The sequence below is a fragment of the Cygnus olor genome, chromosome 3 (genome assembly GCF_009769625.2).
Source record: "Cygnus olor isolate bCygOlo1 chromosome 3, bCygOlo1.pri.v2, whole genome shotgun sequence".
Lineage (NCBI taxonomy): Eukaryota > Metazoa > Chordata > Aves > Anseriformes > Anatidae > Cygnus > Cygnus olor.
The window spans coordinates 24854807-24879824 of record NC_049171.1 but is presented as its reverse complement, the minus strand read 5'-3'; the positions used below and the strand labels follow the sequence as shown (position 1 = coordinate 24879824).

The window sequence follows — 25018 nt, the reverse complement described above, 5'->3', positions numbered from 1 at the left end:
CAATCAGCTGTTAGATAGAATGAACTCTACCAAACGCAGCTGAGCTTCGTGTATCACACAAAGCAGTTGCTGAGTTTATGAGGCTAATGACATTTTTCATGCAATAAATTTCCTGATTTAAATACAGGGCTATAGAGGTATGACTACAGATAAATTTGACCTCTTTGCTATTTCTCCCAGCAGGTATAGTATTAGAAAGGATGCTTTATTATAAAAATAAAGATTATCTTTGCATTTCAGTAGACAGGCTTAAAAAAAGCCTAAAAAATGTGCTTTGGGAATTTTCTCAGACTTACAGATAAGTCTCTGGAAGTAGTAAACTGCTTAGTCTAGGAATCTATATTTGATTCAAGGTAAAAAGATCTTGATAGTTTCTAATGATCTTAGGGATGGATGAAAAGGATAATGCTGCTCCAGCCATCTACCTACTTCTTCCACGGGCCACAGCATTATGTAGAAAGTCACGATTAATATTACCACTCTTTCTGAAAATGAATGCTACAGTTGACAGAATCAATTTATAAATATTAAAAAGAAATCACCAAACTTTCTTTGGAAAGACTGTTTGCTCTAATAACTGACAAATTCTATAAAATGAAACCAGCAGCCAGTATTATTTTTACTGTTTATACGGGGTAGCATTTGGCAAAGAAGGGAAGTATGTATTCATATAGCTATGTAATTTCTACCAGGAACACAAGAGTTTAATTAGCATAGACTAACCATTTGGCAGGAAAGAGCAAAAGCAAGACCTCCTTTACAACTTTAAATGAAAAAAGGGTAAGTTAAAGTGTCTACAAAATGCACGAATAATTTGCTGGTTCTTTGGAAAACGATTCTGTAACATAGACACAAACTATACAACAGCAGTGAGGAAGGCTCTTCATTTAAATAAAAATTGGCAAACCATTGCCGTCATAAACAATTTATAACATCTCTGCCAATAGTTTGAAAACAAATTGCTGTTAACACATACTCTACATGTTGTCTTTTCTTTCTTGCCAGTGTAAAGCTTGATTTAAGGAGAAAAAAAAAAAAAGACGACAATCTTGGTTATAAAAGTAATGTTTTGGAATGGGCTCCAACACATCTTTTGGCAACTTTGCTAAAGTTTTAAATCAAATTTTATGATTTTGTATGATTTGAAGTACTGAAGAAGCATGAAAATCTGAAATTGAAATCCTTAGAGAATTTTGTCTTTTTAAAAATGCATCACCACAACTATGTTACTAAATTTTTTTTTTTTTTTTTTTTTTTTTTTAATTTTCCCACCTGTTTTTGCTGTTTAAGCACATTTGGAAAGACGTGTCTTTTTCCCTCTGTGCTTTCATTTCATATAATTTAAGCAAAAATTACACAAAAATTAGATTTTTTCATGAAAAATTCCCATGAACAATCACTGAAATGCTAGGAATTATGCACACATATGCCCATCACACAATCTTCACAAGTTTCATTTACATCAAAAAAAAGAATTCCTCACACCAAAATCAACATAACATTATCACAACACCAACAAAGGTGGAAAATTTACACACACGCCACCCATTGTCCCTTCACCACATTACAATACTACATTCTCCACAATTACTACATTCTGGAGATCATAGAATCACAGAGTCATTAAGGTTGGAAAAGACCTCCAAGATCATCTGGTCCAACCATCACCCTACCACCAGTCACCCACTAAACCATGTCCCTAAGCACCAGGTCCAACCTTCCCTTGAACACCCCCAGGGACGGTGACTCCACTACCTCCCTGGGCAACCCGTCCCAATGCCTGACTGCTCTTTCTGAGAAGAAATGTCTCCTAATGTCCAACCTGAACCTCCCCTGCCACAACTTGAGGCCATTCCCTCTAGTCCTATCGCTAGTTATCTGCGAGAAGAGGCCGACCCCTGGCTCCCCACAGCTTCCTTTCAGGTAGCTGTAGACAGCAGTAAGGTCTCCCCTGAGCCTCCTCTTCTCCAGACTAAACAACCCCAGTTCCTTCAGCTGCTCCTCATAGTTCCAGGCCCTTCAACAGCTTTGTAGCCCTTCCCTGGACAAACTCCAGCACCTCGATGTCTTTCTTGAAGTGAGGGGCCCAAAACTGATGTCAACTAACTAACAATTTCTCCTTTCAAATTAGGCACTAAGATATATTTCTGTCTCTCTCCTCTACACTTTTCTTATGAGAAGATTCTTTGAATTTCTGAAGATCTCATTTCTCATTAAGAGTCAGCTATTAGGTTTTGACAACTATTTTGTCCAAAATAATCATCATGTAATGAAGGTTAACATATATTAAGACCAAAGTCTTATATTCAAGTTTTCATTGAATTAACAAGAGATGAAAATTTATCTCCCCAAAGTAGTCATGTGACAAAGGAGAAATCTGACAAATAAGCCCTGTTGCATCTTCAGAATTGGAGCAAAATATTGAGAAGACAGACATGCTGCACAAACCAAAATACCAAGCTACTGAACTCTTGGACATGAACTGGAGCACTTCATTCCTGTGCCCTTCTTGTAAATGACCCCGGCTATTCTCCCCTGCTCAGAAATTCTGAGTGTTCAACAATGCTTATAAATAAAGGAGATTGCTTGGCAGGAGCTGATGAAGAGTACTCTACAAAGAAGTGAGCACAAAAAAATGCACTCCCAAATGGCTGCAAATCCTTAATATTGGTGAAATTCAGTCATAGCTACCTTAACGAGAGCCCATATCAAAATATTCTTGTACCCACTTTCAAGGGAACACAACGGCCTCACTTTCTGAGAGCATGCAAATGTTTTGCTCTCGCTAAGATCAGGGGAAGAGGATAGGCATCTTGGATGAAAGTAACTCTTGTATTCATCTTAGAAGATGAAAGTAAGCACCTGCCTCTAAAGCAAGCAAACACACACAAACAACCAAAAACCACATACAGAACGAACAAAAAGCAAAAAAAAAATGTACGTGTTAAGAATTCCTATTTTCTACAGTTTCACAGTTTATGACACAAAGGGATTATAAACTAAGAGAGAGATGAGTGCATATCTTTATTCAGGTCAGGAAAAAATATTTTTATGATATGTACAAGCAGAAGATGCACAGAAGTGGAAGAGGATTATTGAATACAAAGAAAAGAACAGAGGGGTTTATGCAGGTATACTTCGTAGGATTTTTAGGGGGGAAAAAACACAAAAAGCTACAAAGCCACTTAATAGATCCATATCATTTTGATGCTTCACATTGCTCTAAATTAGGAGAAATGAGCCAGATCATGAAACCGGCTATAAATTTTAAAATAAATCCCTTTTCATGTTCATATTTCATATTAGAAAGCACTATTACCATATGCCCTAAATTGTCTATTTAGCATTTTTCAGTTGAAAAATAGATTTGAAGACAAACTCTTAAATTGGAGTCAAGAGAATATTTCAACAACTTAGAATGCATCACATGAATGATATATTATTTGAAAAAAGAGCAGATGATACAAAGTTTAGATGTTCAGAGTTAAGCTTATACTTGAAGATATTCAAGTAAGATAAATTACGAAACTGCAGATCTGTGTATCTAAACAAAACTGCTTTCTAAGGTTGCAAGCACAATTATAAGGGGTATAAAAATCTGGCAACCAGAACCACCAGATGCCTTAAACTGTAATCACAGTTTTTGTGTACTGTAATCAGAACAACCTTACAGCTGTGGGGAATTGCCTAAGCCTACCTTAAAGTGTTTACCCTACCTTTAAGCCCAGAATTAACTCTTTTTCTAGTAGTAGGTTTTGGAATAACTCAGTGATAACATTTTCAAAGAAGTCATGCAATTCTGTAATCCTGTTTGCAGATATGACCTTGCTCAGATTCTCATTTTGACCACTATCTGTAGCAAACCTTGGAGAATGAGGTTTAATATCCACAGTTATTTTCTGAGATATTTTGTTATTTTTAATGCAGTGGAAAGAATCAAAGATCTTGATCAGTCTTTCTTCACTGAACTATTCATTGCCTCCTTTATTTCTATTGTAGGCCTTTTTCTAAATAAATAAAAAAAATATACATATTTTCAATGCTTTCTCATATGGTAGCTCTGATACCCAAGATGCCTCATTGATCATTTGTTTTTCTGTGAACATGCCTTGTTTTTTCAACATGCCTTCTAACCGTGGATGTACATTACATGCCAGGTGAGGCCATATCCTTGATTTTTATAAAAGTGTCATAATACATGACTGTGGTATTGAAGGAGATGAAAAGCATTCTGGAGATCTCCCGTAACTTTCTTTTGACAGAAGTGCATTTACAGTAAAGTTATTTTACAAGATGTCCATGATCACGTCCAGTTCTCCAGCTTCAACTCTAAAGTTAATTTGGACTCAAACTGTTTAATCCCCATGTGTCTAGCCTCTTTAGGGAGACACACATCAGTCTTCACGGAGCAGTATCTAACTTTGGTGAAAATGTTAATATTTTATCTATATAAAAGCCTTCAGAATCTCGTATATCTCCTTGGTCTATACCAGATTTTGAAATTTCTGTTGCACATTGTAGTTCACCAGCTGCATAGACTGAATGGAGTGAACAAACAGATAGTGTTTTGAAAGTTTGGTCACACTGGACGAAGAAGAAATAATGTTTAATCCAAAGAAAGAATACATGCTAACTATTTATTATTAATTAGTATCCTCTTTGTAGGTCAGCATGAAGCTAAAAATTATTATGGTTCTCTTGCTCTAACAAAATGTTGGAGTGATCTTGCTTATGTGGATTCCCTGAAGAACAAAGCCTATAAGTTCTGAGTGTCTAGGAACTTATTTTTGCTGGTACAACAGCATGTAAAGTCAAATAATTTTAAAGCTGTATTAGAATACAAAGGAAATAACCCAATAATCAATAATTAGTATATAAAAGAAAAGTTCATTTGTAGGTCTGGTATTTTTATAGCTCCAAGTGATGACCTACAAATACAGTATTTATTTCATAAAGAATGAATACAGGTAAACCAGAAAGCTAGCTCATTTTAGGGAGAGTAGAGAGACAGGAGCGGAAAATGAATTCCATCTCTCTACCCCTAATCAATCTTCCCTACCCCCCTGCCATCCCAAAGAACCCTTTGCAACATGTTGCTCAGACAACAAAATCCTAACCAAGACACTAGAAAGCCAAACTGATTGTTCACCCATATAATGAGATTATGGTTAACAATAACACATGCAAGGATTGCTTTGCTATTTGTCTTTTAACTGTATTAGATTGAGCATCTGCCTCAAAAGTGCTAAAGCCTTGGCAAAAATAAGACCTACAAACAGGAATTTTTAAATTATTGTTCTGAAATGCTTCTGCTTGCCTAAACTCTGGAAATTTGGAAACGCAGACTTAAGTTCTTTTTATTTTAAAAATAAAAGCCTTTCTTGTCAGATTTTTTTTTTTCATTTCCCTTTTACAGATTAACAGTTCTTACATTTTGAAAGGGGACTTCTTGCTTTCCACAGCTACCAAAATCCTAATTTAGAGGATTTATCTGTTAAAATGACTCCTTTTTACCTCCAAGGGTTCATTTTTTATTAAAGAAGGATCTGACTTCAGGTATAGGCATATGTATGTAGATTCTGACTTCCCAACACTAAGAAAGAAACAAACACTGGATTCTAAGGCAAAACCATTGAATCCATAGAACCCTACCCTAGAAGTGGAGCTGTTTTAATGTATAATCTAACTAGAAAGACATGATCAGAAAGGGTCAGATTCATATTACTGTAACTTGACTTAAGGTTCCTCAAGGCTATTTTTCTTCAATGCTTAACATTTTCTGGAACCATTTTAAGTAACAATTTATTAGTACACTTGAAAAACTGAGTATACACATAATTTTGCAGGCATCAGTGAGACTAAAATTTGAAAGTCATATTTCTGCTGGTATATTACACCACTGATGTTTGAAGTAGAAACTTGATTCTAGAAATCTCCCATATCAACAACAACAATTACGTGGCCTGGATTTTTAAAAGAGTTCAAACATCTGCAAATGCAAGTAAAATGAAATATTTACAGAGTTATACAGAACATGATTTTAAAGAAGCATTGAGAAAAATCAGACTGTTTTGGATAATCCAGATACATGGAAAGAAGGACTTCATGACAGGCTAATGGAATTTTCTCCTCGGTTTCCTTGAAAGTAGTGTATTCTTTTATGAAATAACTACCGAAAAAGCCTCGTTGGTTTAGCCACAAAAAATGACTTTGGAATCAAGTATTTAAAAGAGTTTTTACATTTTGAAATAATAAGAATTTAAAGTATTTATGGGTTTTCCTACTGTTTCATGTCTTTATTTGAATTCTGATAAAAATACACACATAACAGTGTTAAATGACATCTGACCTTCTCTCTGACTCCTAGTCATGTGATGAAAAATGCTTTTGAAAATATTTGAGTCTAGATACAGGAAGATGACTAAACTCCTAAGCTTTTGTCTTCTAAAAAAATTCCCATCACTGCCAAAGCTAGTGAAGCTCCTCTGGTGGTTACAATGGTGGGAGCACTAACACAGAAGAGGTTCCCAGTGTCTGCAAGCATTCTCACCGCTGTGCCTTCTATCTACCTCCAGCATATCTGTGTTCTTGCCTTTAGAAAATGGGTGGCCACGCATTCCTTGTCATATTTGCCCTTCCTCTGACAGAGCTTAATGTTGGGAAGCTTCACATAAATGGATAACAGACAAGGAAAAAAAGCAAATTTGTTTAGCAAGGCAGTCGGCAGGCTTACTGTACTACCACCCCCCTTCCAACATTTAAAGAATGCAACTATCTTCTTCTCTCTTTCCTTTCCCATGTAGCTTGAGAATTACATCCAAGACAGTATGAAGAAAGAAATGGTAGAGATCCAGCAAACTGCAGTGCAGAACCAGACTGCAGTAATGATTGAAATAGGCACAAACTTACTAAATCAAACAGCTGAACAGACCCGCAAATTAACAGATGTTGAAGCACAAGTAAGTAAAGTATTTCAAACTAAAAATGCTTCTGCTTCCCAAATACCTATAATTACACTTAACACAGTCTAGTGTTACAATCTGCAGTTCAACAATTAAAAGTTAACCGATACCATCAACAGCTCTACCCCAGATTAAGAGAACAGTAATATTTGACAACTTATAGGTCCATCTCAAGCTTACTGTTATCACTTGAAAGACTTCCATTATGGAAGGATTTGAAGTATGTCTAGAGAACTATGTTTAAAGATAATGTACGTGAAAATATTAGTGTATGTCCAAGCATACACTTAGGTAAGAGTATGCTTTTATGCAATCCCTGTTGTATATCTCTGTTCATTATTCACCTCTTGCCACCAGATCTTAGCTAACAGAGTTCCTTCCCACTCAGTCTTTGTTCCATTTGCTAAGCTAACCTTTTTATTTTTTTTTTGCTTGAATTTTCTTTTGAATTTTTAAACATTCTTATCAAAAAAAATTGTCTTTTTAAAGACTTTTTTCATAGATGCTGTAAGTGGAGTAACAGTTCATTGCCACCACAATGCATTTTATTATTCTTATTTAACAGAGGGATGAACAAACCAACTAGAGATGAATCAAGAAAAAAAGAGTTAGTAGGTAGCTACTGGAAATGTACATTCACACAGAAGTAAACTTGCCTACTGTTAGAGAATTGTTATTCTCTAAATAATTTCACGCAAAAATATTAAAAGATATATCTTTAATTATTGCTTTAATTGAAAAGTATTAGCTAAAATATGGCATCTCGTGAAATAAAATGCAGATTTTTAAGATGTTCTACTTACGTTAAGGACAAGTTCAATGAATGTAGAATGGTGTGCATTTGTAGTTTTGCTAAGATGGTAGAAAAGTTCCGATATATAATTCCCAGACAAGTAGTGAAAATAGTATGTAGCACATTACATTTTATATTTTATAAATAGTGCACACAACCTAAAATCCTTGCTAGGCATTTTTATATCTGTGTAATTCATCCAATGATATATTTTTTAACTTAAAATAAGCCTTTGTGCATTTTTTGATAAACTGATAGTTCACAGTTCACAAATTTGCTGAATTCAACTTTCTGACTTTATTATTAAGGAGCCCAGTATTTTGAACATGCTGAGAAAATGTATTTATTCATTGACAGTAATGATTTTATGGAAATTATTCAGTTATTTTCTGCTTACAGGAAGAAAACCATGACCGTAACTTTCCTTCTCTGCTTGAAATTAGTGGTGGCTGGGTTAAGGTCTTAATTAACAACATAAGGAAATTAACCAAACAATTGCTCTCTCAAGGACACTTACTTTTTGGCAATAATTTTCAATTACAGTTAAGTGTGAAATCATGTCCTGAATGACTGTTTAACATGAAGGACATGAGTAATCAATTCTTCCTGCCAACGAAAGCCAAATTCTACTGAATTAAAAAAAGCTGTTCTAAAACAATGAATAAATATTTCTAGAAAACATGCCTCAAAGTAATGCAATCCAATACCAAACAAAAAGCACCTTCTGTGTTTCCCAATTTCTTCATTTAAAGATGCAAATAAATTTAGATAGTAGAGAATACATACAAAAAAAGGTAAAATTATAATGTAAGGAATGAGTCAACAAAAGTGTTGTCACATAATAAAAACTTTAAAATGTACTTTGGGATGAAGGAAAATTGCTAAAAGGGAACCACTGAATTCAGAGGACTGGGCCAAGACTTCAACCAGTGAGAGAAATGCAAAGTGATTTCTTCCTACACTAGGTTGAGAAAACAACTCAAATTATTCTCTGATTAACAACCATAATAGTGCCAGTAATGAAATAAGAAGATTACAACAGAGGGGAAGGCATGACAGCAAAACTAAAGTCATAGTAACTAAAGTCATAGCATAATATTGAAGAATTCCCAATGATAAATGGTAGTGGAACAACAAAATTCATGCAACCCTGTGTATTGTACTTCATTCTAATTTTTGAGCATTTGTGCCCAAATGTGTTCAAAGAAAACTTTTGAATTAGAGACTTACATAGAGATTTGCATGACTTCACAGTATAAAGATATTACAATTGGTTTAAAAGATGTATCTTGATCTGCAAATATTTTTATAAATTTTATTTAGGTATTAAACCAGACAACCAGACTTGAACTTCAGCTTTTGGAACACTCTCTTTCAACAAATAAATTAGAAAGACAGATTTCAGATCAGACCAATGAGATAACTAAATTACAAGAAAAAAACAGGTAAGTTGGCATATCAATTTGATAAAATATTATTCCCTAAAGTGCCCTCATAATGGCTTTAGAGTTGCATTTTTTTTTTTAACTTCAGTGTGGATATTTAAACTGTTTATACTGAAATTGTTACTAACATTTTTCAATTTTTCATTTTTAGCAATTGCAAAATTCTGATAAAATTTGTAGATTCTCATTCCTCAGTTATAACCACCATAGTAAATTCTTATTTTTATAGATACTCTTTACAGCAGCATCAACTTTCTGTTATGGTAGGATCATTAATTTTAGTAATATTTTTTTTTATTTTGGTTAAATTCTACTTTTATGCAAAGTTCTTGAAGAGAATTTTTAATTTTCCTTGAAGAGAAAATTTGTGGTTATATTCCACGTAGGGGAAAAAAAATTGCTTGGTTCACTAAGGGACAAATGTATCAGAGTTTAAGATTTTTTTTTTAGAACTGAAAATCCTAACTCTGTGACAACAGAAGTTGATCTAAATACCAGGACTACTTGTACTGGGTTTGGCACTGAAGGATGGTACTGAAGATTACCCTAAAACAAACAGATTAATTTTCAATCATATCAATTCCCTGAGTCAGTTTAATTTCTGGCCTCAAACACCTCTGCTGTGAAGATGGAGAAGTGAAGAGAAAAACAGATTGTAGCTGCCCTAAAACTTTAATATCTTATTACCAGAGAAATGCATTCTATTGTCATGGTCACAATCTTTTTCTAATCTGGTGAGAAGAGTCAACTACTACTCATATACAAGCTTCAGAAGTAGTCAGTCTTATGAAATAAAGACCAAAAGCCAACTACTTCTGCTATCCATTTCTGTACTTTACTTTTGGCAATGAACTGTTTATAGTGAAATCCAAACACAGAAATAATGGTAAGTTTTCTCCTTCAGAGACAACGTGTTTCAATGAGAACCATACGTCCAAGTGTTTTTTTAAATTATTATTATTTTTAAATGTAAACACAAATGCATTATTCTCACCTAATAAAAGATGATCTGACATCGATTTCATCTCCTTGAAACGTAATTAAAAGGTTCAAGAGTTTTTTCAATACCAGTAATGGATTTTAGGCTAACTTCTCCCTCCTGGTCATGCATTTTTTAACATTACCTCTCATGGTATGCATCAGAACCACTGCAATAACGTTCCTGCCAATCACCTACTCATACCAGCTCCAGAACTGGAGATAGGTAACACGTCTTCAAGGAACTATTTGCACATTTCCATTTCTAAAGGCTAGAATATATTATAAATAATATATACTGTCCCATATAAATATAATATACTTCTATATAATTATATATTTATTATAACACAAGACACATGAAAGTTCAAAGGTTCATCTTTAGAAGATTTTTTTTTTTTTCATTTCATAGGGTAAAAAACATGAAAACCTTCACTAATATGCTTAACCTCTGAGGGAATGATATTCAAGGCATAAGTAATAAGTAATGGCATAGTCATAAGTAATGGTTACTTTGGGTCTACATATGTTTTATACTGATTCTCCCTGTACTTCTAGCATTACCATCCTCTTTTCAGGACTAAATTATATCTTTCCTTTCATAATGTCAAATCAGGACCCAATTGCTATACCTCAAAAGCTTGTCATACAGACTATATCATATATTATTTATGTACCAATTAGTTCTATAATAAAATAAAGCATATATGCAACAGGCTTAATACTCTTTACATCAACTCAGAATTGTTTCCTAAGAGCCTAATTGTAGTTTTTTTTATTTAGCTTTCTAGAAAAAAGAGTTCTTGAGATGGAAGACAAGCACACACTTCAGCTGAAGTCAATAAAAGATGAAAAAGATCAGCTTCAGGTCTTAGTAGCCAGACAGAATTCCATTATAGAAGAACTAGAAAAGCAGTTAGTTACAGCCACGGTAAACAACTCTGTTCTGCAAAAACAGCAACATGATTTGATGGAGACTGTTCATAACTTGCTTACTATGATATCGACACCAAACTGTAAGTAAAAGAATACATGCTTATATAATTTAAGTTACATTCCCCAAATTGCATACATTACTACCTCTAAAGCTTAACAACCATTTTTTTCACACTTGTACGTCTCAAAAAATGTATTTTTTTGCCTTAAATTCTGCATCTGAGCTTACTGACCTATTTTTCTAGGGGAAAAATATTTATGTGGTTTATTTTCATTATTTTGCTCATCTTCTGTGAATTACATTGGCTTGCCTACGCAGTTCTCCAGTAGTTCAACAAAATACAGTGATGCCAAGTATTCATCCAGCATGGCATTCATTCACCTGGCAGCGCACTCTCCCTTAGCCACAGCTCTAGGCTAGACTACATAAAATAAGATTGTAGCTTTTATTCCTGCTCACAACTATTGCTTCTGCCACCTCGCATTGTTCAACCTACGCAGAGCTGATCAAAGAAAGGACAATATGTAGTGGCTGTTAAAGGCTAAATCATCAACACTGGCCCAGATTTTAGCACCTATGTATGCCCCAGACCACAGAAAGAACCAGCCCAGGACAGCAAGTTCTCCAGTCTTTCACTGAAACTTCCCTATTCATCCTTAAAATCAGTCAGCCTAACAACTTTTGTAGGCAATAGCTTCATCCCTAATATGCTTGGCAGCCCAGCATCAAAGCATAAGCTTCCACTTTTATGTGGGTTCACATGCTCCATAGAAAAGCACATAGACCATAAGCTGAAGGTTATGGATAAATGTAAGTTAAACACGTGAACAAATTTTTTTTATCTTAAACTTCATGTCTGATATCAAATTTTGACAAATTTAGAAGTTAAAGATGTGCTACATAAAAGAGTTCTATCTAACTATCTTAATCTATCATGTTTGCCTGTAATCTGAACTAGAAATCCACAAGAATATAGAACCCCTAAAAAAGGATTTAAAATTAAATACCAAGAAAATTTCACAATGGTTACTATTACAACATAAAAGACAATATAGATGGACTATACTGCATTACTCTAGTTAGCTCACAAAAAAGGAAATGGGCGTTCAGAAGCACTCACTTCTGATAGTGTCCTAAATAATATAATGCTGTAGATTTTTCTAAACAAAGTGAAATCTCAAGTTTTTTGTGTTAGTAACTGGCACTATCCCCTTAAATAATTACCATTAGCAAGGCTGTACATGTTCCTGCTGATGTTATCTGCTATGCTAGTGCACAAATAAGTAAACAAGTCAAAGTCGTGTTGGCTACAACACCATTAAAGCCAGAGTGGAAAAAATAATGAATGTTTGCCAAAAAGACAAAATTAGCAGGGAAACCTTCTAAGACAGTTTACAAACAATAGAGTGTGGAAAAGCAATTAAAACACTGAATGTGTTATTTTTGTATTTAAGGCAAAACATGAAAACAGGTAAGTAATGAATAAGCGAGCTAAAGAGAACATAACATTAAGCAACAATAATACATGCATGTATTTATATAGCACCTAAAACTTTTTACAAACTGACTGTGTTTCTTAGATTAAAAGGGAAAATACACAGAACCAACCCCAGAAGGGTCAAATATGAAATATCAGTCAGCAGGCTAAATGCCAGGAAATTCCAACCTCCATAGTTAATAAAGAACTGAGGCAAAAAGATGAGCCTTAGATTGTTCTGTAAAACAAGAAGGCTTAGGCATATTAAAATGTATTTTTTACAGAAATGAATTCCAGAAGGGATGTTTCCTTAGTGGGTTGGCCTGAACTGCCAAGCTTCAGCTTGGTCCATGCAGAGTTGTTCCTGCTCAGCATGGGGCAAAAACCTAGCTAAAACTTCGTAGTTACTCCAGTCAGCTGAATTACAAAAGACAGAATAACTCTTCTGTTATATTTCACAGTTTTGGAGTACTGGTCAATTTTAATACAATCAGTTGCTAGTTAGATATGTTTGTAATAGTTAATGCAGGTAGAGGTTGTCATGCAATCTAAAGGCAATGGAAGCAGGCATTGCTAAACTCAAAGATATATCCTAAGTTTTCTTAATATTAATAGGTGTCATCACTTTTCAACCTGTCAAGCAGTCATGCTTGCATTGGAGTAATGTCTCTAAAGTAACACACAACTAATACCTTAATCTGACATTTCTTTCAGGACTAGGCATATTTTTGGGACTGCAAAGCTATAAATTGATTACGTCAGTAATCACTTCTTAGTAACTTTTATTCATCTCCTCTTAACGCCTTCCATTTCTGTTGCATTTTTAGCAGCTAAGAACAACTTCATAGCTAAAGAGGAGCAAATCAGCTTCAAAGACTGTGCTGAAGCTTTCAAATCTGGACTCACAACAAGTGGAATCTACACCTTAACAGTTCCTAACACTGCACAGGAAAAGAAGGTAGGATGGCTCTAAAGTGCTACCTGGGCACAGTATGTGTTAAGAAGTTATTTGATCTAGTAAATATACTATTTTAAAGACAAGGTAATAGTGAACTTTACTACTTAGATTTTGTTTGTTTGTTTTTTAATGGGCAGTTCATGACATAGATCTGAGTATCTCAAAGGAAGATAAAAGTGGTTCAGGTGAAATCTTGGCTCAGCTGAAATGAACAAGTATTGCTGTTGTTCACTTCAGCATGCCAGAATTTCATTCTTTTCCACATAGTTTCCACATGGTTAGCATGATAAAATCAATATAGTTTCTTATTTCTTTATCAAATCTCTAACTCCAATACAATTGTCCTACGCAATCAGTGGGACAGATCACATTGACTGCCTAAAATGCACGAAAGTCCTCAAATAAAATGGACCTTTCCTTGGAAGATATTCCTGTCCCATGACCAAGACACTAATGTATACCAGTTGTGAGTATTTTATAGCCATGACACTCATTGACTGTACCATAACAGCTAGTTTATTGTTGGATGTTAAAAGAATATAGTTTTCCATCAGGTATCACATTGAACTAGCTCTTCCTTTGCAGTTTTCTCAACCTCAATGCCACAATACCTGTCCTTAAAGGAAAGCCAAAGCTGGCACTTGAGGCAGCCAGGAGGGCCAGCAATCTCCACTACTGTTCTTAGCTCCTTCACATGCCCAACCGCCTCCAGGTGGCGAAAGGAGGTAAAATCAGACTTCAGAAAAAGAGCACTCAGGGATGTGTACTCATGTAAGCACACTACTAGTACTGGACCCATGTATGGGATCCAGTTGTTTGTTATGGTGTTTTATGGGCAGTTGTGTAACAATTAGATTAGAACAACAGAAACAGGGTAACAGAGACACCTATCCTGGAAAACACTGCCATGATTTAAATAAAAGGTGAGATTTTGCAGTGTTTTCACTATAGATCAGTTTAAAATCCTCTTCGGATGCTTTTATTTATTTATTTTTGAAAAAAAAAAAAAGCATTTTTCAGTGCTTAATTGAAATTAACTTCATTGTCAATTTAAGTTAAATCAATGCACCATCAGTTAAATCAATGCCATAGCAGACACCTGAGTAAAAAAGGGCAGTGACTGGATGATACACTGGTTGCCTGACAGAGATTGAATGCTCCATCTGCTAGAGTCAAATAAAATGATAAAGTTTTGGATAGTATAATTCAGCAGAAAATAAAACCTAGAAGGCAGAAAAGTCCCAGGTGGATTGTGAGGATAAAGAACCAAAGCTACAATAAGCATGTTGAAGTCTGGGGATCAGATGATGAATGTTTGTTTCCAACTTGTCAGATAAAGTAGGCTGAGGAGGGAAAGGAATATCTGAATATAAAAAAAAAATGCTTAATGTATTAGTCAAACACTAAGTTTTATAATGTTTTTATTTTATTATTTTATATTGTAGACATTTCCTTATAAAAAAGTAGGTATTTTATGGAATTTAACAATGTGCTTGCAAAGCCATAAATTTTTAAGCAATTTATATGATCTGAGAACTTACAGCAATTCACATTTCTACAAAACTAAAACCTAAAGTACTCTATCTCTGAAACAAAAGTGCAATTGCAAATTTCCGAGACTGTACGATATTAAAAACTTCACATTTGAATATAGAGGCCTAAAACATTTAGCCAACTCCAGTTCCCAACATTTTGACAGTAGGGTGATTCACTAGGTTAAAAATAGTTTAAACTTAATAATTTAAATAAATGCATAATTTAATAACATTAAATTATTTTAATATTATTCTGCCCACTTTGTATAGAACAAAAAAGACAATTAAAAAGAAAGGGAAAACTTTCCTTGCTATTTGAAGTGAAAATTAAGAGACTATAAAGCTCTAATCTGATGTAGATTTTTATACAAATACAAATGCATAAGTGGTGTTGTCAAGGGAAGTGAAGGTTTAGGGATAATCAACACGTTACACCATTTTCAACTGTTTATGGCCACTCAGACCAGGAAACAGAATGACCTTTTTTATTTGCCAAAAGTGCTGCACTGCTGTTTATGTTTTCATCTTTTCCTCTTGTAACACCTTCTGACCTCTCAACAAGCTTATAAACAACTTCTGTGTAATCTGTGTAACTGATCCCATTCTACTAATTTGTCTCCCATCACAATACAAAACCAAAGAATTGAGTATGAGCTGAAAGGAGAACAATTATTTCATTCCATTAATATTTTCGAGCTTTTAAGCTTTCCTGTTCTGCAGCAGGACAAAAGCTAAGTCCTTTTAAAAAGGAGGAGGAAAAGCATTAGGAGACTGCTGACACAAGGAAAAATGGCAGAGGCAAACCCACAAAAGTCAATAGCTTCATGTTTACAGCAGTTACCTGAACCAGTTAACCTCCTTCTGTTAATTAGACAGACTGTCTGAACCTGGGCGACCCCAATATGTTAACCTTAACCGTTACCGTAACTATTACCAACATAGTATCCCAAACCTTAAATCAGTGGCTGAGCTGTTCCTCATTCCCACCCGCTCTGGGCAAAGCTTCCGTCCCAGAACTCACACACTTTCCAAGCCAAGACCTTTGTTTTAACCAAAACTTTCTTGCAGAAAAGTAATACAGGCAAGTTTGAAGTTACCAACAAAAATGGGTTTGCATATTTTTTCTAACCAGTGATCATATAGACAACTAGCTAGTCACTCCAAAGGGGTCCATCCCACAAACAGTAGATCTAAAATACACATACGCAAAGTGTTTCCAACCCCAAGCATTAACAAAGTCATATGTGTAGCTTCTCCAATACAAAACAGATGAGGGGGCTTTTTCTGAGATTTGAAAGTCTCATCATCTTGCTCGCCTTTTAGTGGGTAATAGGCATTAGGTGAAATTATATATATATATATATAATCTATATAATAGCATAGTATATATAATATATATATATTTAATTATAATAGCATACTATAGTAGTATAAACTATGCATTTAGTTTTCTTTTTTTTCCAGAACAATGAAACTAAGGCTGCCATTCTTACCTAGTAATACCTCTAGGAGCTAGAGACAGCAGAGCACAAAATCATTGAGCATCAAAAGCTATTTGAGAGCATCATGACTCAGAAGTGTTCAGACAGCAGCCAGAAGTAATGCAAAGGGAAACTGCACAGATGTAGCAATTACAGCTGCTTTGGTATAGAAACTGTAGTGGTTATTCATCCTGATAACCCAGCCAGAGTCTTACCATTCAGAAAGTAGGCCTGAAAACACTTGTATCTTTGGAATGGGGACTATTTCTGGTTATATATCATGCCTTACAATATTTTCAAAAATTGAGCACTGATCCTCAACTGAAGGTGAAAAACAGCTGACCTTAGCTGTCTTGGTGCTACAGCTGCCAGAACTGTAAGTACTGAGGTAGTTTACAAGATAAATCAAATATACTCCCTGCCAATTTGTTGTAATTTGAGATGTTAATCTCTTTATTCTTTTTGGCATCTGTTTGAAGACTCCTGCTGCCTGTCTAATCTTGGTATCTATTTTCGCTAGTTCTATGAAATGTAACATTTCTTCCTTTTGAACATAAACCTCAGCTAGGCTGAAAGGTCAGAAGAGTTGTGTTTTAGTTACAAGAGTGAAAGAAATCCTCCTATGCATATCATTTTACTGGAGACTGAAGATTTTTTTTTTTTTTTTTAAAGAAAAATCTATAGTCCAAATAAATACTTCCTCTCCCTGCATCTTTCACATACATCATTAAGAATTTTTTCCCTCTGTGGGCTGACACAGCAATTTATTGTGTTTGTTTTAAACTAAGCCAATCTTTCCCTTAATCTTCAACGTACCGAATAGCCTATCTCCATGCTTAAAAATACTTCCGAATATATAAAATTAACTTAAGTATTTTTAGTAAAAAGTAACAAATCAACTTACATAATTATTTTTCTTTATGCAATCTTTGCTGTAATATTTCTTCATTTACTGTATACCTTTCCAAATAAGAAACCAAGAGTGAATGTAAATTTGAAGTTCCTAGTTTCACAGTAAATATTTTAATATAAATTATTCTAGCAAAATAATCTGGAGAGCAAAGGAATGATTTTATGAGCAAAACTAAATAGGTGAGGGCTTGTGAGAGAGGGTTGCAGATTGCCAGTCAAGCCTGAAAGCAAGAAGTTTCACAGTGTGATGCTTACTTAAAGTAAAAATAGTATTAACATTTTAGCTAGTTCAAGGGGGCAAGTGTACAACCACAAAGTACAACAGTTAGAAACCATACACTGAAATCTCAATCAACAATAATCTTGTCATCTTTTACAACAGCTATTACGACACTAAAAGGAGATGATGTAAACCAATACAAGCCCTTTTGCTGTGCCACACTTTCCACATAATAAAGGAAAGGATTTCCATTTCGAACACCATATAACTGTCAGCTTTTAGAAGCAGTTACAGATGACTAACATAATTTTGTTTGGTGTGGAAAAAATATAAATTTTAGGTAAATTTCATAGTATAAAATCATTATTGGAAAATCTACATGAGATTTTTATGGATGTCTCTTCTTGAATTTCTCATTAGGTATTTCAGTTCTTACTAAATTGCTTCCCCTTTGGGAAAAAATTTTCAGTACTACAGCATTTATCACAAAGAGACTATTGTGTCTATAAAGTCAGTTGTCTCGCCATTCACATGTAAAATATTTGTGTTATAGCCAGTATCTATTATCTGTTAATAATTCCATTTGAAATTTAGATGATAGGCCCCAAGGAATTTGTATGTAACATTTAAAACATCAATTAACATCTACAATAGCAATATCAGACTGGACCATGTAAATTAATACCTGGCCTCTCTCTATAAGCAGTTAAAAACTACACATTTCACAGAAGGCTGAACCAGTTCTGTTCTAAATCTGGATTATTATACAGTCTTTTCAGTGGGATGAATCTTCAAAATCAACAACTTTCTCTACAACCAATGATATTTGACCACTTTTTTTAATCAGCATTTTATCTTACAGAGACACTTAATAAAAGTATCTGAATCAGCTTTAGCCCATCCTTAGTAACCCTCTTCATAGCCTTTTGTGGCAATCAGTTTTCACATATGCACAAAATACCACAAATTAGCTTTTTAAAAACAGATCAATCTCTTTGTATAATACTTTAGAATGTTACGCTTTCCTTTTCAAGGCAATTTTTATTTCTACTAAGTTCAATTTATATACTATTACCAAATCATTACCAATCATTAAATAAAGATGTTAGTTAAAAACAAAACAAATAAGCAAAGGAACCCCAGGCTTTGAGGTATAAGGAACTGCATGCAGCAGTACAAAATAAAGTTGCTGCTTTCAATTAAATTCTATTCATATGACATACTTTAACCGGTCCCTAATTCAACTCACTTTCTTCCTTCTTTTGTCTTTGCTAAAATTTCCAGTTGAATGTCTCACTATTCTCTGATGTTGAACAAAGAGTCTAGACACAACCTTAAAATACAGCACCTGCTTTAGATTTCCTATGTATTGTAGCCTACTGAAACACTAATATGTTTAATATTAGCAGCTCTAAGGGCTTGCCTTCCTTTCAGAAACCTTTCCTACATGTCTACCAGCTCAAAGAACTAAAAACTACTAACACCAAAAAGACCATCTGCTGTAAATGGGGATGAGAAAGACATACAGCTTCAGCGCCAGTCAGTCATGATTAGGCACATTGTCACAAGCAGCAGTAATGAGTTATGCAAGAATAAATACCACCAAGCGATTTATTTATTTATTTTAAATAAAGGAGAAATCTCAAATTAATGATGAGATGCTCATGTATTAGATGCTCACGTATTGGAGAGTGACTCTTTGCTCAGTCAGATAATGACAGGACAAGGGGGAATGGTTTTAAATTAAAAGAGGGGAGATTTAGATTAGAGATTAGGAGGAATTTTTTCTCTCAGATGGCGGTGAGGTACAGGTTGCCCAGAGAGGTTGTGGATGCCCCATCCCTGGAGGTGTTCAAGACCAGGTTGGATGAGGCCCTGAGCAACCTGGTCTAGTGGGCGTGGAACTACATGATCTATGAGGTCCCTTCCAACCCAAGCCATTCTATTATTCTGTGATTCTATGTTTGTTTTTTATTTTATTTTTAAATTTTATTTTTAAATTTTATTTTAATTAATCTTAAAAGATGAAATATTCTAACCAAGCCTAAGAAGTCAAGTCTTGGCACCACTACCATAGATGGGAAGATTAAATTTTGCTTATTTAATGATATAGCTAAATAGCTAGCCTACAGATTAAAATTTAATGTAGCTTAACACTAAAACTATGATTTCAAAACTTTTCAAACTTGAAATGATTCTGAAGAAGTCTCAGAACTTCAATATCTGGCAGAAAGTGCTAAAAACCACACACACACTCACAAACTTCCAAATAAGAGCACCTAGAGCATTAAAGTATGAACTCTCCAAACAGAAATACTTGTACAAGAACTTTAAGATTTTTCTGAGTATCTGTACTGACATCCAATATATGCAGATACTGATTTCAATATGACTTTCAATTATACTGTTTTACACCAGTCCTTTTCCATTGACTTCACACATCCCGTTTTAAGTTTTGCTAGTTTCAGAAAAGCAGAATTAGATGTAATAATTTTACATCTTTAATCAAAAAAAAAAAAATCCTAAGTATTCACAAATTCTTCCTGTTAATTTATTCCCTATTTTTCCTCAAACATGACTCAAAAATTACCTCCAAATTTTCAAAAGATTTTCTTTCTATCAGCATCTTCCCAGTTGAACCTTTTATCTGTTATAGTTCAGTGAGTATATACCAGTCATTTCCTATTTTATTTTAGAAAGAGATCAACTGAACAAGTCACCTATAAATTTGAACTATGCTGTGCTGGGAATGCATTTATAGTGTATTTTAATACAGAGTTCAGTAAACTGCCTGCTACATGTCAATCCTTTCAAATGTACAGCAATAACTTGGTAAAGTCAGATATGATCTATGAATATTTGGAAACTTCATAGTATAGTAGTTACATTTTAATTCTAGAATATCTAGAATATAGATCATTTGTTGCAGTCTGAATAACAGCATGGCTTCAAGATTTAACTTTTCAGCTAACAATTCTACACCTAGATTCATGTCTGGGGGACAGATAATCTGCAAACATATTGAACAATGACAGTGGAAATAAAAACATTTTTCAGATTGTTCACTGTTTGAATTTAACAGTGTGTATACTCTGGCAAACCATGGGGAATTTGAATGACTCTCTCTCTCTCAAAAAAAAAAAGCTGAAGAAGTAAAAGCATCTTTCAGGAGAAATATTTCATCAGGAAAAAATGTAAATGCAAGAGAGTACAGAGTCAGAAGCTACATTCATTTTTTCATTTAATAGTCTAGATCTTAAGTTGATGACCCATTTAACACTAGCCATCAGCTGTTTTTAAGGTGCTGTTTGTATTCTGATAAACACGATGCATACTGAGTTATTTGTGGACAACACAAATTATTTTATGAAGGTTATGAAAATCAACATTTCTAGGTTAATACACATTGTACACTTTAAAACTTGCCACTATAGAGAATTATGCAAAGTATATGCTCTGTGTTTTTTTTTTTTTTTTCCACAAGACTGTATGCACTTAGACTGTTACATACTTACTCTGATAGGCCTACTGTGACATGGAAACTAATGGAGGAGGTTGGACAATTATGCAAAGACGTGAAGATGGCAGCGTGGATTTTCACCGGACATGGAAAGACTACAAGATGGTAAACAATCTTTTCTGAGGCTTAGTATTACTAATACTAATTACTAATACTTAGTAATACTAATAACTTAGTATTGTAATCTGATATAATAAAGTAATGCTAATAGCATCCTTAGAAATTATGAAGATTTTATAAGTTGCCTTTATCTTTAGATGTTCATTAAAAAAATGTCAGAGTAGTATAAATTGTTTTCTGAAGCAGTCTTGCAAGTGTGGTATTTGTTTTTAAAGAGTGACTTCACTTTTCATTAATAACTATTCCATGATATGTCCACATTTTTGAGTTATTTATATTTGTGTTGCTAGTGGCAACTTGCTCCAAATAATCTATTGATTCACTATTTCAGATTCCTAAAGTTGTCATTGCTGAAATCAACTTCTTGAAATATTAAACATCTAGAACGTTCACAGACTAAAATTATGAGTTAACAGACTGTTAAAACTGATCAAGTGATGACTTCAAACACAAATAATAATTAAAAAAAAACAACACAGAAAACACATTTATTTAAATATACAACTTGAATTACAGGGATTTGGTGATCCTGCTGGAGAGTACTGGCTAGGAAATGAGTTTGTTTCTCAACTGACTAATCAGAAGCGTTACGTTCTTAAAATACTCCTGAAAGACTGGGAAGGAAATGAAGCATATTCTTTGTATGACCAATTCTATCTAGCAAATGAAGAACAAAAATACAGGTAAGCAGGAAAATGTGGTCTGAATAAAAAAAATGACCTGAAAAAAATTATTCTAAACTGTGTAGATGCATTACCTTGTTTCCTACAAATTATGTACATTTTTTTCAATTCACTCAGAAAGTAGTGCTTGTCTTGTTTTTCACCTGTTCCCTAAAACATTTTAAATTCTTTTTTTCCAAAGGAGACAATGTACATTTTGCTAGTGCACACTGTGTGTAACAAGCCAGATGCACAAAGATGAAGAGATAGTATGGCACAGTATAGGATACACATACTAATACAGCAGACGGCAGTGCGCAATTTTCAGGTCAATAAGAACAAGTCTGCAGTTGCAGAGGAAAGAGGGGCATAAAATGCGATTGTACATCCATCTTCTGCTCTAAGCACGTAGATTCATCCAAGTGTCCTCTTTACACAGAAAAACAACTGCCATCTGCCATGTTCAAATGTACTCATGGGGTAACTCTCAAAGCTCCATAGTAGAAAGGTATGTGGGGGAAAATGGGTTTTTGATTATTATTATTATTTTTTTTTCACATCACAGGCAACTTTGTCAAAGAGAACTTTTAGACAAATTTAACTTCTAGACTTGCTTTTCTTCTTGTCTCAACAAAATTTTGTATCTTGCAGCTGGGTAACTGTAATTGACATTTTAAAGAAAGAAATCCTAAAATCTGTTAATGAGTTACCTTGTCTTTAAACAGTATGGTTTAGACTATCAGTTAAATGTTTCTTTACCAAAATACAATTGTAACAATTCCTAAGTTTTAAACCAACATTCACCTTTTGTTATTTGAATAAAAAAAAAAAAAAAAAAACCAAAGAAAAACAACAAAAAAGGAACTATTTGCTGGATCAACAGTGCAAATGGCTTTAAGACTATCAAAGTCTATCAAAGACTATGAATGGCAAGAGACTATCAAATCATGATTCCAGGGAATAAATTAATTTCTGGACTGTGAATGACAGATAGACAATGCTGCAAGGAGATTTTCCATTTCAATCTTTCACCAGAAGAAGTTCACTGCATACAGAGCTAATGCTACCCTCTCATTCCTTTAACCATTTTCTTGGATTCTTGAAGAATAATGTTCCTACCTATGAAAATAAAGCTAGGACCAAATAACATCTCAACCCCTACAAACCATCCACTTTTAACAAGAATTTTAATGGACATATTATTTATGCTTCGATCAATCAGTAAAATATAAAGCTTCACAGTTTTTTCTTACATATTTGTTTAAAAAAATGAAAAAACTTTCAATATTATTATAGCATTTTAACATAGTATCAGCCACAACTGAATTATATGGGCAGTTCATACTCTGACAGGCTCTTTGTCAATGCAGTAGATATTGTATGATAGCGTAGAGAAGAACTCAAGACTCTGCAGTATCACAGATGTTGTCCTACTACATGGTCTGGGAAACATTTCTTTATATGAATCTTACAGATTCATTGAGCTTTACCTGACTGGACAGAGAAAAATACCTAATTTTAGGTCAATTTCTCCAAGATCACTAACAACTATTTGATGTAAACAAAGTCAATCTGACACCCAAGAGAAATGAAGTTGTTAACTTCAACTCAGGTCTTGTATGCAAAGCAATCTAACACTATCAGCATCTCCCTCTCCCAGAATGTTAGATCTTAATGCCTTAGTAGTATACAGCTGTCTCATCTCCAACGCAAATATTTTTTCATCTGGGAACAGTTAGAATCAACAGCAGAGATTTTTTTTTTATTTTTATTTTTTAAGTAATGCATTAAAATACTTGGTAAGACAACCTTTGCAATATGGGTCATTACCCCTTGTCCATTTACGTGATTAAAAAATAATTACTGAAAACTAAGTTGGTTATCTGTAAATAGATACTTTATTTTAAAATACAACCAAACATGGACTGCATCATAGAATGCAGCAGTTTAAAGAACATATTTAAAATTATAAAAATGAAAAAACGAGATTATTCAAGCAAGAGCAACTTTCATTATATTAAAAACATTAAAACAGCTGAATGCAGTTGGTTCATAAAACTGATGTTTCATAGAATAATATAAAAAATTGAGATCGGAATGGGCTCTAGCTGAGTCCAACTTCCTGATCTCAAAGCTATGAGGTCAGACTATGTGCCTCAGGGCTTTATCCACTTTGGTCTTCATAACATCCAAAGATGGAGACTGTACAACCTCTTCCATTGCTTGTCTGCACAGTGAAGATTTCCTGACATCTAGTGATGAGATCAGAATCTCATTTCAATTTACATCCACTGACTATCATCTTCTGTTATAAGCCATACTTTTAAAACATGCTTCAGTCGTATGAAACTCTGCTTTATATTAAACTCCAAATGATATTTGCAAATCAAGTCTAGGCTCAAACTGTTCTCAGAACCTTTAGTAATATGTTAGAAACTGGCTTACAGGGGTCAGTGTTTCAATAGCAAGTTTTAAACTTGCCTTAAGAGAAAACAGAATATTTAACTTTGAGATTTTTGAGGAAATTTGTAATGAGCTAATCTTTTGAAATCTGAATAAATACAAATTCATTCATTCATAATATTTTTACATAAGTTATTATAACCCATTTTATATTTCCTAACTATTAAATTACCAAGGAAAACTTCTATCATAAGCAGAGAATTACATGCAAAATCAAGACCTATCTGGGGAGAAGCTAGTTCTCAGAGTCAGTTCTACTCCTTAAACAAAGAGAATAGCTCTGAGAAAGGCAAGCTACTGATACAGAAATGCAATCAGCAAAGAGTCACTGTGGGAGCAGAGGGTTTAAGTCCACCCAGTTCAAGACATGCACTTTGAATTGCATAACATAGTCATAGCTGTGTAACTGCCTCCACAGGTCAGTGCTCCAGTATCTCTTCTCACTGTGTCTGTACCTGCATAAGGAGATCTAAACAGGAGCAACCTCACTGAAAGTTTAACTTGCTAGGGAAGTGAAACAAACTTAACAGGAGAAGGAATTTGGAAAATGGAAAA

General features: G+C 34.1%; 2 protein-coding genes across 7 annotated transcripts in view; one reads left to right on the top strand and one right to left on the bottom strand.

Moving 5' to 3' along the window:
- The window catches only part of MCPH1 (microcephalin 1), a 128345-nt gene that overhangs the window by 53418 nt on the left and 49909 nt on the right, over positions 1 to 25018 (bottom strand). The window lies entirely within an intron of this gene.
- The window catches only part of ANGPT2 (angiopoietin 2), a 44897-nt gene that overhangs the window by 16542 nt on the left and 3337 nt on the right, over positions 1 to 25018 (top strand). The window contains exons 2-7 of one of the 4 annotated variants that reach the window (XM_040553914.1): positions 6804 to 6959; positions 9079 to 9200; positions 10962 to 11194; positions 13420 to 13550; positions 21222 to 21323; positions 21855 to 22021. In XM_040553914.1, the coding sequence (XP_040409848.1) occupies positions 6804 to 6959; positions 9079 to 9200; positions 10962 to 11194; positions 13420 to 13550; positions 21222 to 21323; positions 21855 to 22021 (911 nt within the window). The remainder of the gene's footprint in view (positions 1 to 6803; positions 6960 to 9078; positions 9201 to 10961; positions 11195 to 13419; positions 13551 to 21221; positions 21324 to 21854; positions 22022 to 25018) is intronic. The other 3 variants (XM_040553913.1, XM_040553915.1, XM_040553916.1) reach the window with 3 other exon arrangements.